General features: G+C 49.4%; 1 protein-coding gene across 1 annotated transcript; it reads right to left on the reverse strand.

Annotated features, from left to right (window-relative positions):
• Window positions 1-1353: 1353 nt before the first annotated feature.
• Window positions 1354-10325, reverse strand: LOC144600845 (uncharacterized). The gene is made up of 4 exons (XM_078412734.1): window positions 10120-10325; window positions 7326-7780; window positions 1989-3341; window positions 1354-1838 (listed from the first exon to the last, which is right to left on the reverse strand). Exons 1-3 carry the CDS (start codon window positions 10323-10325, stop codon window positions 3019-3021), a joined length of 984 nt encoding a protein of 327 aa, XP_078268860.1. The 3' UTR covers window positions 1354-1838; window positions 1989-3018.
• Window positions 10326-16260: the final 5935 nt, after the last annotated feature.

Below are 16260 nucleotides of genomic sequence, written 5' to 3' on the forward strand. Positions count from 1 at the left end.
CACTCCACTAATGGCGGCCGCTCGGGCTGGGAAGCAGGTTGCTATGCAACCTCTGTTAGGCGGCGCCCGGGCCTCCACTGTCCGGGCCTACAGTGTCCGGCCCTACAGTGGCACCCGGGCCTATAGTGTCCGGGCCTACAGCGCTGTCTGGGCCTACAGTGTCCAGGTCAACAGTGTCCGGGCCTACAGCGCCATCTGGGCCTAATACGGGTTGGTCCCGTACGGGACAAAGCAATTTAGCCCAAAATACGGGATGTCCCGGCTAATACGGGACAGTTGGCTACTGTACACATACTCAAGCCGTGTTTTCATTCTTCACTGTTGCATTACAAACCTATCAGTGGAAAACAGCAATACAGCCCATTGCTTACAAAATGGTGCCACTGAGATCACAGAATTTTCCCAAACGTCTTGTTCACCTACCACTGTTGGATCCATTAACTGACATCCCTGTGGCAAAAAAATGGCCTTGTTTTGTAAAACAAACCTACTTGGGGCAAAATGCAATTTTAAATGTGATCAGTTTAACTGCAATCAATTTCAAGCTTTTAACAAGCTCCTTCACCCCAAGTGTAGTCGCCTCTCCCGCGCCGTGAGGGGGCACCCGCCCGACTGACGGCAGTGCTGAGTGGGGATGGTTTGGTGACCTAGACTAGGTCAGAGAAAGTGGTCGGCGTGGACTGGTAGGGCCGAACGGGCCTGTTTCCGTGCTGTAATTGTTATATGGTTATATGGTTAAGTGTGTGAAGGAGACATATAGGAGGTCCTTCCTTCCCGCTGCTGTGAGACTGCACAACCAGCACTACTCCCAGCAGACGAGTCAACAGTAACAGTTAAGAATACACAGAAAACTGATGACAAATTATCCTTGTCTTTACTTTTATTTATAACTAGACCAAGTGGGGGAGGGGAAAGGGAGCCACTGACACTGCAGTTCCTGCCAGCGGCCATCTTCTTTCTCCATCACTCTGGTGCTGCGCTCCTCCAGGGGAGGGGGAGCGCAATTAAAGGCGTGCGGGTCTCATTGTGATGTCACACACTGAGGACGATTCCTCTTATGGTTTCTATTGTGACCTGGGAAAATCACGTTTTTTTTCTTTAAAATAAATTGCTTATAAAAAAAGAATCTCAATGAAATAAAGATCTCTGTAAAATAAAAAGGCCACTCCATCCCCTCCCTCCCTCTCCCACTCACAAACTCCACCCCCCTCAGCCATCCATCAATGAAAATCATGATTATCTTTAAAATGTTGTTTTCTTTTCTGCATTGATCTAGCACCCTCCCACACTGCATCCCCTCTCAACCCCCCTCCTCCCCCCAAAACTCTCCCCCTTCCCCCCACTCAATCCCCCTTCCTCCACTCTTAGGGGATCTCTGGCGGTGGTGTGGCCTTTCCTGACCGTTGGGTTTCCATTGTGACGTGGAACACGGGGGTATTACTGTGCAGACGTGGCTGACGGCCACAGCAAGTGGAAAAGGAATTTATTAAAGTCAAAAATGTGAATAACTCAAAATATAACAATTTGAACGTTAAAGAAACTTGTCAGTTTCTATTTTGCGTTCTTCCTCATTGATCATCGAGACGTTGAGTTATTTCATCTTGCATCTCTTGTTCCCTTGTTTCGCATTCTTTCTCGTTGACCGTTAGGATGTTCAGTTTTTTGTTGTCGCATCTCTTGTCCCCCTCTGTTTTGCTTTCTTTCTCGATGATCCTCGACACGTTCAGTTATTTGTTATTGCTCCTCTTGTTCCTTTCTGCCACTCATTGTTTCTCGATGTCTCTTTGCGTTGTTCCTTCCTTGACCATGCTGTGACTCGTTTGCTCCCTCCTCATGGCCTGATTTAAAAAAGATGGAAATATATCAGGATATATATTTATAAATTCTAAATAAAAACTGACTTATTTATGAACACGAAAGCATTAGATGAAAATGGCAATTTTTTTCTTTAAATAAAATAAACCTCAATCAAAAAGTTTTTTTAGTACCTGTCACTTTTTGTTTTGCCTTCTTTCTCGATGATCGACACGTTCATTTATTTCTTCGTTGCTCCTCTTGTTCCCTTCTGGTTCAAAAGCTGGCCGACGATCTGGATCAATGACGATTGGTGCCTCTGATAAATCTCTAATTCTATCCTTGGCAATGTTAAGTGAATTAATGCGAGGGTTATTTAGTCTTCAAGTTTTCAAGCATCTCAACAATTTCCCTTTGAATACCAGCATCTCGCAATATACCCATTCGCAATTGAATGCTATCTTGGGGGTCCACGAAATAGATCTGCAGGAATTGACTTGGCTGGTCTAGGTCAGGCATCAACGGACCAAGGTAATGATGAATCTGCCCTTGAATGATGACTGAGGGACTCCATCCAGGCCTTGGTGGCACCACTTCCTTGGCACCGAATGACGTCACTTGAAAGAGGCAGTTATATTGTCGAATATTCTTTCTGAACTCGTTTGCTTGTGGTGTGTCAATAGTGCACAATCTCATCAGTTCATCAGGTAGTGGCTGGAGGGGAGCAATGTTCACCTTGCCCTTCATGCAGCAAAAGTTTGCGGTTTCTCCAGAGAAACGGTACGCTCGACACTGAGGGCAAATCTTGGTTATTTCACCAACATCAGCAGAAAGATTTCTCCTTGCGAGTTGTGCATTTCATCTTCCTGTTTCTATCTCTGGACCGCTGTTCAGCCAACCTTCTAGCTTTTTCACCTGCCGTCTCTTCATTCCTTCTGTCTCGCGCTCTTTGTCGAAGATCCGCTCGACGTTCAGCTCTCACTTGTGGTGTCTCTGCATCCCTTCTGCTTTGCGCTCTTTGTCGATTATCCTTTAGACGTTCAGCTCTCACTTGTGGTGTCTCTTCATCCCTTCTTCTTTGCTCTCTTTGTCGAAGATCCGCTCGACGTTCAGCTCTCACTTGTGGTGTCTCTTCATCCCTTCCTTCTCGTGCTCTTTGTCGATCAGCTCTCACTTGTTGCGTCTCTTTATTCCTTTTGACTCGTGCTCTTACTTGGTCGTGCTCTAGACGTTCAGTTCTCGCTTGTTGATTCTCATTATCCCCTCTTTCTTGTGCTCTTTCTCGGACACATTGGAGACGTTGAGCTCTTTCTTGTTGCGTCTCTTTACCCCTTCTTTCTCGTGCTCTTTGTCGGAGACATTGGAGACGTTCAGCTCTTTCTTGTTGCGACTCTTTATTCCTTCTGTCTCGTGCTCTTTCTCGGGCACATTGGAGACGTTGATCTCTTTCTTGTTGCGTCTCTTTACCCCTTCTTTCTCGTCCCCTTTCTCGGAGATATTGGAGACGTGCACTTCGTTTGGTCTGTCGTTTTCGCTTGATGTTACACCTAAACACAATCTCAGTTATTAATGAACACGGAAGTGATGAAAATGGAAGACAATTAAAGTTATGAAGTATTAGATGAAAATGATTTTTTTTAAATTTATAAAGTCGTAAACACAATCTGTGTGATTAATTTATAAACTGCCAAACACAATTTGAGATATTAATGAACACAGAAGTATTAGATGAAAATGGAGATCGCTTTTTGGAATGAAATAAATATCAATGAAAATTGCATCTTTTCTTTAAAAGAACCAAAAGACAATCTCAGTTATTAAAAAACACATAAGTATTAGATGAAAATGGAAAAACAAGGTAACGCAACAGTGAACACAGAAGTATTAGATGAAAATGGAGTTCTTTTAAAATGTATAAACTCCTCAAGAGAATTTTAGTTAGATCAAAATGGAGATCAGACAATTTCAGTTATCAATGAAGACAAAAGTATCAGATCAAAATGGAGGTCTTTTTTGGGGAATGAAAAAAATGTTAATCAAAATGCCATTTTTTCTTTAAAATAACCTAAACACAATTTAAGTCATTATTGAAAACAAAAGTATCAAATCAAATTGGATCCTTTTAAAACATTCAATGAAAATTGCGTTGCTTTTTTGAAAGAACCTGAAAACAATTTCAGTCACCAATGAAAAGCGAATAATTAGTTTATAATGGTCTTTTTCAAAAAATGAAATTTCACCCAATGAAAGAAAATCGCTTTTTTTCCTTTAAAATAACTAGCGTTTTTTGTTAAAAAGGAAATTAAACTTATCTATAGAGCAGTAGCTATTTAAGAAATAAAATCAAACTTAATGAAAATCACATTTCTCATTTAAAATAAATGTCTTTGTTATAAATGAAATTAAACTTGTGAAATAAATGTTTTTTTGTTAAACAAGAAAGTAAACTTATCTATGAAATCTCTATTTTTTAATCGTTTGTTTAAATAAAATTAAACGCACTGGAAATCTCGTTCTTCAGTTAAAATGAATGTTTTTTTTTGTTAGAAATAAAATGAAACTTATCTATAAAGTTTCCGTCTCTATATCATTGAGAGAGCTATAAGAGAGAGTTAGATAGAGCTCTTAAGGATAGCGGAGTCAGGGGGTATGGGGAAAAGGCAGGAACGAGGTACTGATTGAGAATAATCAGCCATGATCACAATGAATGGCGGTGCTGGCTCAAAGGGCCGAATGGCCTCCTCCTGCACCTATTGTCTATTGTAAATGCCCTCTTTGCGATGCTGGAGACCGCGTCGACAACCAGCAGCAGCGCGTGGTGGACTGTCGGCAACGGCAGCTGGTGTCAGCCCGAAGCAACTGCTCCACCCACATCGGGCGGGAGGTCGGAGCCAATCACCGGACCCTACGTAGGGACCCGGCACAATCGGAAGCAATTGGGGAGGTTGGAGCCAATGAATGGCGCCCACACTGTGGTGAGCGGCTCGTTGGAGGCGGACCAATCGAATGTCGAGCGGGCCTGAGGCGGGGGGGGGGGCAGGGGAGAGCAGCAGCAGAGCTCTCGTCACCCCGCACGCTCATTTGCAGGCACTGCCGTCAGTCGGGCGGGTGCCTCATCCCCCCCCCCCGCCCTGAGTGGGAGAGGTGACGGCGACTACACCTCCCGGCGTTCAACGCTGCCCGATCTGCGGAATGTCAGACGCATCAGTTGAAGGTCCGGGGGAGGGAGGAACGCATTAGTTTGTCCGGGGGAGGGAGAGAGCGCATTAGTTGAAGGTCCGCGGGGGGGGAGGGGGAGTGAATTAGTTAAAGGTCCAGGGGGAGGGGGGGGGGGGAAGCGCATTAGTTAAAGGTCCGGGGTGGGGATGAGAGCAGGCTGATCTCTTGAAGACGTGCGGGTGCCATTGTGACGTCACACGCTGAAGACCTTCAAGAAATCGGTTAGAATTGAAATGTTTCAACTTTGAAACTTCTCTAACTTTAAAAATATACGACCAATTTAAATAAAATTGTTATAGGCACTGGTGGTGAGAGTGGGGATTAAGGTGGTGCAAATTTTGTGGCGCTACGGTTTACCGTTTTGCCAAAATCACAGATAGGCCGTATAGATATATATATATACACAAGATTTGAGTGTTAGTAGTATACTAGCCAAGTGGGCCCATGCCCCCACCCACCCATTCTTTCCTCCCCCAGCCGCACTTTCTCTCCCCCACCCCCCCTTTCCCCAGCACCCCCCTTTCCCGCACTCTCTTCCACCCACCAGCAATCCCCCTCCCCCCACCCCCGTTGTCCCCCTCCCCAGTCCCACTCTGCCTCCCATCCCCACTCTCTCCTCCTCCAACCCTCCCCGAACCCCCCGTCTTACTCTCCCTCACCCCCCTTTGCCCACCAGCCCCCCTCTGTTGTCCCTGAGCCGCCGGTCTCCCCCACTCTGTCGTCTCCCCAGCCTGACCCCCCTCTTACCCCTATCCTCCCCTCCACCCCCTCCGCGGAGTGCGTCCATTACTGTGGCGTGGCCGAGCCCGGACTACTGGAGAGGATAGGGCAGGGGCGCGCTGGGCCCGGGTGATAGCGGGGAGAGCATCTCCCTTCCCTCCTGCTCAGTGGGAGAGTGTGGGGAGAGAGGAGAGAAGCGAGAGGAGAGGGGAGCCCCTGATTGCGGGCGGGCGGCTCCACTAACGGCGTCCATCTTGTTGGTGCGAGTGAAGAGTGTCCGTGCGTGGCGTCTGGTGAATTCATACGCACAGACGAACAGCAGCGCTTGGGAAAATGTCTTTAGAAAGGAGATTTTTGAAGTTTAAAACCTCCGAAAGTAAAAAAATATAAGACCAATTTAAATAAATATGTTATAGGCACCAGCGGGGAGAGTGGTGATTAAATGTGTGCCGCTGCAGTTTACCGTTTTGGCGAAATTCCTTGTAGTCCATATATATATATATATATACACACACATATATATATATACTAGCGAAGATGGCCCGTTGGGCCCATTCCCACACCCCCCATTCTCTCCTCCCCCAACCCCAATCTTACTCTCCCCACACCCCCCCCCCCTTTCCCCACGACCTCCCCTTTTCCCAGTACCCCTATCTCCCCCACCACCAAGCCCCCTCCGGACGACCCCTGTTGTCCCCCTCCCCAGTCCCCATTCTCAGACCCCGCCACCATTCTCTCTCCCCCAGACACACTCTTACTCTCCCCTCTTTCCCCAGCACACCCCTTTCCCCTACTCTCTCTTGCCCCCAGCACCAACAGGTCCGGGGGGGGGGGGGGGGGGGGGGAGCGCATCAGTGAAAGGTCGGGGGGGGGGATAGCGGGGAGAGGATCTCCCGGGTGTGGGAGAGAGGAGATAAGCAAAGGGAGAGAGGGGCACAGACGCACGGCAGCGCCACGCTGAAAGCCTTCAATAAATCAGAAGGAGGGGGGCATTTTGACGTCACACGCTGAAGGCCATGGAAAAAACGGCTGGAATTTTTTCTTTTTTACTAAAACCTCTGTAACTTTAAAAATATACGACCGAATCAAATAAAAACATCATTTTCCACCAGCGTTCAGCGTCGTGATTAAGGCGGTGCAAACATCGTGGCGCTACGGTTCACCGTTTTTGCCGAAAACCAGCCGAAAAAATGAGAGGATTTTTTTTGGACTTTTAAACCTCTGTAACTTAAAAACTATACGACCGAATTAAATAAAAATATCATTTTCGGCAAGCGTCCAGCGGTGTGATTAAGGCGGTGCAAAGATTGTGGCGCTACGGTTTACCGTTTTGCAGAAATCAGCCGAAATCACTGTTACAAATATACATACAAGTCAGAGTTTTAGTAAGATTAGAATACACACACATATATATATATACATATATATACACAACATGACTTTAAGTAGCATATAATAGATACTAGACAAACCTCCCCCACCCCCCACCCTCACTCTCCCCCCCCCCCCCCCCCCCCCCCCCCACACACCCACCCTCTCCCCCCTCCACTCCCCACCGCGGGCCGGTTGGCGGCGAGCGCCACTCCACTTACTGAGTGGGCATCGGGGAGGGAGGAGCGGCGGCGGCGGGAGGTCTGGGCTGGTGGAGCGGCGGGCAGCGGGCCCGGGGCTGTGCCTGTGTCTGTGCCTGTGTCTGTGCCCGGGCCTGTGTCTGTGCCCGGGGCTGTGTCTGTGTCTGTGCCCGGGGCTGTGTCTGTGCCCGGGGCTGTGCCTGTGTCTGTGTCTGTGCCCGGGGCTGTGTCTGTGCCCGGGGCTGTGCCTGTGTCTGTGCCTGTGTCTGTGCCCGGGGCTGTGTCTGTGTCTGTGCCTGTGTCTGTGCCCGGGCCTGTGTCTGTGCCCGGGCCTGTGCCTGTGTCTGTGCCCGGGGCTGTGTCTGTGCCCGGGGCTGTGCCTGTGTCTGTGCCCGGGGCTGTGTCTGTGCCCGGGGCTGTGCCTGTGTCTGTGATTGTGCCCGGGCCTGTGCCTGTGTCTGTGTCTGTGCCCGGGCCTGTGTCTGTGCCCGGGGCTGTGTCTGTGCCTGTGTCTGTGCCCGGGCCTGTGTCTGTGCCCGGGGCTGTGTCTGTGCCTGTGCCTGTGCCTGTGTCTGTGCCTGTGTCTGTGCCCGGGCCTGTGTCTGTGCCCGGGCCTGTGTCTGTGCCCGGGCCTGTGTCTGTGTCTGTGCCCGGGGCTGTGTCTGTGCCTGTGCCCGGGGCTGTGTCTGTGCCTGTGCCCGGGCCTGTGCCCGGGGCTGTGTCTGTGCCCGGGGCTGTGTCTGTGCCCGGGTCTGTGTCTGTGCCCGGGGCTGTGTCTGTGTCTGTGCCCGGGGCTGTGCCTGTGCCTGTGTCTGTGCCTGTGCCTGTGCCCGGGGCTGTGTCTGTGCCTGTGCCTGTGCCCGGGGCTGTGTCTGTGCCTGTGCCTGTGCCCGGGGCTGTGTCTGTGCCTGTGCCTGTGCCCGGGGCTGTCTCTGTGTCTGTGCCTGTGTCTGTGCCCGGGGCTGTCTCTGTGTCTGTGCCCGGGGCTGTGACTGTGCCCGGGGCTGTGTCTGTGCCTGTGTCTGTGTCTGTGACTGTGTCTGTGCCCGGGCCTGTGTCTGTGCCCGGGGCTGTGACTGTGTCTGTGCCCGGGCCTGTGTCTGTGATTGTGCCCGGGCCTGTGTCTGTGCCCGGGCCTGGAGCTGTGATCTGGCCGAGCCGGGACCACTCAAGGGCGGCGGCTGTGGGAGAGAAGCGAGGGGGGAGGGGAGAGAGGAGAGAAGCGGGGGGAGAGCGGAGGGGAGCAGAAGCGAGGGAGGAGGGGGGAGGGGAGAGGAGGGAGGAGGGGGGAGGGGAGAGGGGAGAAGCAGCAGCAGCGAGGGGAGAGGGGAGACAAGCAGCAGCGAGTGGAGAGGGAGTAGGGGAGAGGGGAGAAGCAGGAGTGAGGGGAGAGTGTTGTGGGGAGCCGGTGACTGCGGGCGGGCGGCCTCGCCAACGGCGTCCATCTTGTGCGTGCGTGCGTGCGTGCCTCTGGTGACGTCAGACGCACAGCAGCCCTTGGAAAAAGGTGTGTGGAAATGAGAGTTTAAACTTTAAAATGTCTGTGACTTAAAAACTATACGACCAATGTGAATAAAACTTGTTATAAAGTGTCGTGTGTTTGCGCTGTGATTGGACACACAGGTATTCCAACGTGCCCGCGTTCACGTCAGCACCATCTTGTCCCCCTCCTGCGCATGCGTGTTAAACCGTCCCCATGCCCACCATTCCTCCCCCCCTCCCCCCTCTACCTGCAGGCAGGTCACAACATCTCATTCCTAACGTCACATAATATCAACCAACACACCTGCATATCTTACAAACACATGTCAAACATAGTAGCATCTTGCAAACTGTGCATACTACTTGGTGGACTTAATCTTGAATCTGCTGTGTTCTGGCTGACTAGCTTTGACAACAATCCAGGATATTTCCTTAACCAGTCTCTTCCCATTAGGGTTGCACCTTTCTTTACTTAATTACAGAACTTTATTGTCATTCGGTACAAATACCGAACGAAATTACAGCAGTCACAGAACACAACAAAAAACAAAAGAACACAGGACACACGACCCCAACACAAACATCCATCACAGTGACTCCAAACACCCCCTCACTGTGATGGAAGGCAACAAAACTTCCACTTTCTTCCCCCGCGCCCACGGACAGGCAGCTCGACCCCTACTGAGGCGACCGACACGCACAGCCCCCGCAAGGGGATGGAAGGCCCCGCGGCCGAGCCGCACCGGGCACTGAAACGTCCCGTGGCCGAGCCGCGCCGGCGATGTTAAGTCCAGCGGCCGAGCCGCGCCGGGCGATGGAAGGCCCCGCGGCCGAGCCGCACCGGGCGCTGCTAAGTCGCGCGGCCGAGCCGCGCCGGCGATGTTAAGTCCAACGGCCGAGCCGCGCCGGGCGATGGAAGGCCCCGCGGCCGAGCCGCACCGAGCGCTGAAACGTCCCGCGGCCGTACCGGGCGATGGAAGGCCCCTGCGGCCAAGCCGCGCCGGGTACTGTTAGGTCCCGCGGCCGAGCTGCGCCGGCGATGTTAAGTCCAGCGGCCGAGCCACGCCGGGCGATGGAAGGCCCCGCGGGCGATGGAAGGCCCCGCGGGCGATGGAAGGCCCCGCGGCCGAGCTGCGCCCCGGGGAAGAGACCTAATAAAAGAAAGGTTTCCCTCACCCCACCACCCCCCGCCCCACCCCACCCCCCCCCACCCCACCCCACCCCCCTCCCCCCCACACATACACAGCCAAAAACAGAAACAAAAACCATCCCAACACCGACACACAAACAAACAAAAAAATTAGCCATTAAAGCATCCTTACATTCCTGATACGTTTTACTTGTAGGCTTAGCTGGCTGCAGCAATGCTCGTAGGATGTGGTAACCCTTGCTTCCTAAACCTGTAAGGAACAATGCATTTTTCTTCTCTTCTGACGTGATATCGTTTGAAGTGAACCATGCCTCCAATTCTTCAGTCCACCCCTCAATAGTGGAACCAGATTCTAACTGGGGCACATTCCCAACAATTGGATTAGCCATGGTTACACTATTAATACTCGGTTCACAACAACACTGTTTAACCGTTATCACCGTCGCTGCTCTGCTCTCCGATACTCGGATACTCGCCGTCGGTGGCGGTTGCTGGGGACAAAATGGCGGCGGCTAAACTGGGGCCTTGGGCTGCACGGCACCTATGTAGGGTGGCTTAGCTATTACTGGCAAGCAAACACGGTTGATGTTCTGCTGGCTATGGCTGCCTCTGTGTGCTGCGCTGCATGGCTACAGCACTGCTTGTACGGGAGGTTGCATCGATGGGCTGTTAGAGGAATCCCATCCTCGTCGCCAAATTGTTGTGTATTTGTGCTGTAATTGGACTATGAATAAATCTTGGAAACACACAAGTATTCAAACGTGCCTGTATTTATGTTAGCGCCATCTTTAAGTCTTCCCTGCGCATGCGTACAATCACGCAAGTCATTTCATATTAAAAGTCATTTCATATTAAATCAGGTTCCCAGACCCAACAGTCGCCAGGAGAGTGGTGATTAAGGTGGCGCTAAAACTGTGCCGCTATGGTTTACCATTTTGGCTGCAGGGTGAAAAATGTGTTTAGAAATGAAAGTTTTAAACTTTAAAATCTCTCTAACTTAAAAGATATACGACCAATTTAAATAAAACTTGTTTTTAAAGCAAGTGGTTTAGAAAATGGTTAAAGAAAGAGAGTGGTGATTAAGGTGGTGCTAAAATTGTGCCGCTATGGTTTACCATTTTGGCTGCAGGTCCACATTTTGGGACACATATATATACATACAAATATATATATACATATATATACATATATATATATATATATACAAGATCTGAGTTTTAGTAATTAAGGTAGGTAGGTAGGTAGGTAGGTAGGTAGGTAGGTAGGTAGGTAGGTAGGTAGGTAGGTAGGTAGGTAGGTAGGTAGGTAGGTAGGTAGGTAGGTGGGTAGGTAGGTGGGTAGGTGGGTGGGTGGGTGGGTAGGTGGGTAGTTAGGTGGGTGGGTGGGTGGGTAGGTAGGTAGGTAGGTAGGTAGGTAGGTAAGTAGGTAGGTAGGTAATCTCTTGATATCCACTGCTGCTGTAACTAAATTTCCCCGGTGTGGGACGAATAAAGGAATATATTATTATTATTCAAGAAAACTGGTCTATTCAGAATTGTGATTCCTTGTTTAACCTAAGTTGGGGTATCATAGGATACAAACTTGCAAAGTTCCATTGGTGCTGCTCTTGGTTACTTTAGTAAATGAGGTGTCAGCCTGTCGTCAGGTGCAAAGAAACCTTCATAACATTACATTTATTTATGAGGTGTCTCGGTGCGAATGACAGATATTTCACTGAAGGCCCGGTTTGTTCAGATTTGCTCCTGATCCTGCATGGTTTACATCTGAGAGACAGATTCTAAATGCAACACTATGGAGCAGGGATAGATAGCAGCAGGGTACATTTGGCAGTGATGTGCCCCTGAGTCAGAGAGTTGCAGTTCAGTGACTGACGACACGATGATACATGCATATCTATCCAGGCTGGTATTCCAATGCAAGACTGAAAACATCTTGCCATTTTCCTTAATTTGCCCGCCCTTTCTATCCGACCCTTACTGCCCTCAAGAAGGTGGCAAGCTGCCTTTTGAACTACTACTTTCTGCTTCCGACACTCCCACAATATTGCTGGGGAGGAATTTGTATTTAAATGCGCGAAGTATAAGAAATAAAGTGGATGAATCACTGAGACATGGCTACAAAAGGACCAGGGCTGGGAACTGAATATTCAGGGGTACACAACATATAGAAAAGACAGACAGGTGGGCAGAGGGAGTGGGGTCGCTCTGTTGGTGAGGAATGATATTCACTCCCTTGCAAAGGGTGACATAGAATCAGGAGATGTAGAATCAGTATGGGTAGAAATGAGGAATTGTAAGGGTAAAAAGACCCTAATGGGAGTTATCTACAGGCCCCCAAACAGTAGCCTCGACATAGTGTGTAGGTTGAATGAGGAGCTAAAATTGGCATGTCGCAAATGTAATGCTACGGTGGTTATGGGAGATTTCAACATGCAGGTAGACTGGGAAAATCAGGTTGGTAATGGACCCCAGGAAAGAGAGTTTGTGGAGTGTCTCCGAGATGGATTCTTAGAACAGCTTGTACTGGAGCCTACTAGGGAGAAGGCAATTCTGGATTTAGTGTTGTGTAATGATCCTGATCTGATAAGGGGACTCGAGGTAAAAGAGCCATTAGGATGCAGTGATCACAATATGATAAGTTTTACTCTACAAATTGAGAGGGAGAAGGGAAAATCGGAAGTGTCAGTATTACAGTATAGCAAAGGGGATTACAGAGGCATGAGGCAGGAGCTGGCCAGAATTGACTGGAAGGAGGCTCTCGCAGGGAAGACGGTGGAACAGCAATGGCAGGTATTCCTGGGAATAATGCAGAAGTTGCAGGATCAATTTATCCCAAAGAGGAGGAGACACCCGTGGCTGACAAGGGAAGTCAAGGACAGCATAAAAATAAAAGAGCAGAAGTACAACAAAGCAAAGAAGAGTGGGAAGCCAGAGGATTGGGACTCTTTTAAAGAGCAACGGAAGATGACTAAAAAGGCAATACGGGGAGAAAAGATGAGGTACGAGGGTAAACTAGCCAATAATATAAAGGAGGATAGTAAAAGCTTTTTTAGGTATGTAAAGAGGAAAAAAATAGTCAAGGCAAATGTGGGTCCCTTGAAGACAGAAGCGGGGGAATTTACTATGGGAAACAAGGAAATGGCAGACGAGTTGAACCGGTACTTTGGATCTGTCTTCACTAAGGAAGATACAAGCAATCTCCCAGATGTTCTAGTGGGCAGAGATCCTAGGGTGATGGAGGAACTGAAGGAAATCCACATTTGGCAGGAAATGGTGTTGGGTAGACTGATGGGACTGAAGGTTGATAAATCCCTAGGGTCTGATGGTCTGCATCCCAGAGTACTTTCAAATATTGAAAGACTGGAGCGACTAGGCTTATATACACTGGAATTTAGAAGGATGAGAGGAGATCTTATCGAAACGTATAAGATTATTAAGGGGTTGGACACGTTAGAGGCAGGAAACATGTTCCCAATGTTGGGGGAGTCCAGAACAAGGGGCCACAGTTTAAGAATAAGGGGTAGGCCATTTAGAACTGAGATGAGGAAAAACTTTTTCAGGCAGAGAGTTGTGAATCTGTGGAATTCTCTGCCTCAGAAGGCAGTGGAGGCCAATTCTCTGAATGCATTCAAGAGAGAGCTGGATAGAGCTCTTAAGGATAGTGGAGTCAGGGGGTATGGGGAGAAGGCAGGAATGGGGTACTGATTGAGAATGATCAGCCATGATCACATTGAATGCTGGCTCGAAGGGCCGAATGGCCGCCTCCTGCACCTATTGTCTATTGTCTATAATGCCAGGATGTATGCGGGCAATGAACATGAATACTGAACATGACTAACTGATAATGCAGTGTAGGAAAATAACTGCAGATGCTGGTACAAATCGAAGGTATCACAAAATGCTGGAGTAACTTAGCGGGTCAGGCAGCATCTCTGCAGAGAAGGAATAGATGACGTTTCGGGTCGAGACCCTTCTTCAGACTGATATCGGGGGGGGGTGCGGGACAAATAAAGGATATAGGTGGAGACAGGAAGACATTGGGAGAACTGGGAAGGGGGAGGGGAAGAGAGGGACAGGGGAGCTATCTAAAGTTAGAGATGTCAATGTTCATACCGCTGGGCTGTAAGCTGCCCAAGCAAAATATGAGGTGCTGTTCCTCCAATTTGCGGTGGGCCTCACTATGGCACTGGAGGAGGCCCATGACAGAAAGGTCAGACTGGGAGTGTGAGGGGGAGTTGAAGTGCTCACCAACCAGGAGATCTGATTGGTTAAGGCGGACTGAGTGAAGGTGTTGAGCGAAACGATCGCCGAGCCTGCGTTTGGTCTCGCCGATGAAGAGAAGTTGACATCTGGAACAGCGGATGCAATAGATGAGGTTGGAGGAGGTGCAGGTGAATCTCTGTCTCACCTGGAAAGACTGTTTGGGTCCTTGGATGGTGTTGAAGGGGGAGGTAAAGGGACAGGTGTTGCATCTCTTGCTGTGGCAGGGGAAAGTACCTGGGGAGGGCCTGATAATGCAGGATAGACGCAAAGTGCTGGAGTAACTCAGCGGGACAGGCAGCATCTCTGGAGGGAAGGAATGAGTGATGTTTCAGGTCGAGACCCTTCTTCAGACTGAGATTCGGGGAGAGGGAAACGAGAGATAGAGATGCCGATATAATGAGATACAGAACAGAAATGAAAGATCTGCAAACAGTAACAATAATCAAGGAAGTGGTCCATTGTTAGCTGTGGGCTCGGTGATAACGAGTTATAAGAATGGAAACTGCAGGACACCAGTGAAACTCATACAATGAATTAGGTGGGGGAGAGACGGAGAGAGGGGATACAAGGGTTACTCGAAGTTAGAGAAATCAATATTCATACCGGTGGGATGTAGGCTGCCTAAGCTAAATATAGGATGCTGTTCCTCCAATTTGCATTTGATCTTGCCGAAGCAAAGAGTCCACACTTGGAAAAGCAGATACAGTAGATGAGGTTGGAGGAGGTGCCTAACCAGAAAGGACAGCCTGGGTCCATGGACAGAGTGGAGGGAGGAGGTATAGGGTCCTGATAATGCAGGATGGTTTACGAAATACAGGAGAACTGGCAAGTGGTGATGTCCTCATGGGGCAGAGGTCACACGTTTTGGAGGTGCCTTTAGACCAGCGCAGAAAACTAATGATAACACATTTTGTCAAGAGATTTACACCACAGTCGCAGTGCATGTGTGGTAGAGGGAAGGCTGATTTAGGGTGGTTTGGTGGGGTGCCAGCCAATCAGTCTTCTTTGCCCTGAATGGTGCCAAATCGTTTGAGAGCTGTTAAGAGCCGTTGTCACAGTGATGTTAAAGGAGGTGGTCTCAGCAAAAGTAATTATCATCACAATCACAATCATACTTTATTAGCCAAGTATGTTTTGCAACATACGAGGAATTTCATTTGCCGTACAGTCATACCAATAAAAAGCAACAGAACACACAAAATACATTTTACCATGAACATCCACCACAGTGACTCCTCCACATTCCTCACTGTGATGGAAGGTGAAAAACAGTTCAGTCTCTTCCTTCTTTGTTCTCCAGCGGTCGGGGGCCTCGAGCCTTCCATTGACGGGCGATCTTGGCTCCCGTAGCCGTCGAGGCGATCAAGCTCCCACATCGGGGGATCTCAGATCCCCTGCAGCGGGCGATCTACCCCGGGACGGGGTTGGTTGAAACCTTCGAAAACAGCTTGGAGCTTCCCAACATCGGTCTCTCCCCGAGACTGCGAGCTCCTCGATAGTGAAATCCATTGGAGCGTTGATCCCAGGCAAGGGATCGCAGGCTCCGATAGTAAGTCCACGGCCCCGCGGTGGGGTCAAAGTCAGTCTCAAGCAAGGCCGCCAGCTCCATGATGTTAGACCGCAGATCAACCGGAGATACGATCCGGAAAACAATCGCATCTCCGGCAAGGACCCTATCTCCGATAATGTTAATGGATGTCACAGGTAGATGATAGAAACAAATTGCTATATAATAGATATGATAGAAGCAAATGATAGATAACATAATAATATAAACAATAAATGATAGTTAACATTGCTGCTGGACAACGACTCCCACCCCATGCAGGACACTGTCACTGCACTGAGTAGCTCCTTCAGTGACAGACCCCTTCACCCCAAGTGCGTGAAGGAGAGATATAGGAGGTCCTTCCTTCCCGCTGCTGTGAGACTGCACAACCAGCACTGCTCCCAGCAGACGAGTCAACAATAACAGTTAAGGAATACACAGTAAACTGATGACAATCTATCCTTGTCTTTATTTTTATTTATAATGAATGTCTCTTGCTGTCCACTTTGCTGC

Source organism: Rhinoraja longicauda, chromosome 16, assembly GCF_053455715.1.
Source record: "Rhinoraja longicauda isolate Sanriku21f chromosome 16, sRhiLon1.1, whole genome shotgun sequence".
In the NCBI taxonomy this organism is placed as follows: Eukaryota; Metazoa; Chordata; class Chondrichthyes; order Rajiformes; family Arhynchobatidae; genus Rhinoraja; species Rhinoraja longicauda.

Coding starts and splice junctions, on each gene's coding strand:
- LOC144600845 (XM_078412734.1), bottom strand. CDS start 10,325: ATGGCTAATCCAATTGTTGGGAATGTGCCCCAGTTAGAATCTGGTTCC. Junction 7,781..10,119: donor GCTAAGCCTACAAGTAAAAC/GTATCAGGAATG, acceptor GCACAGACACAG/GCCCGGGCACAGACACAGAC. Junction 3,342..7,325: donor CCCTCCCCGATGCCCACTCA/GTAAGTGGAGTG, acceptor GATTGTGTTTAG/GTGTAACATCAAGCGAAAAC.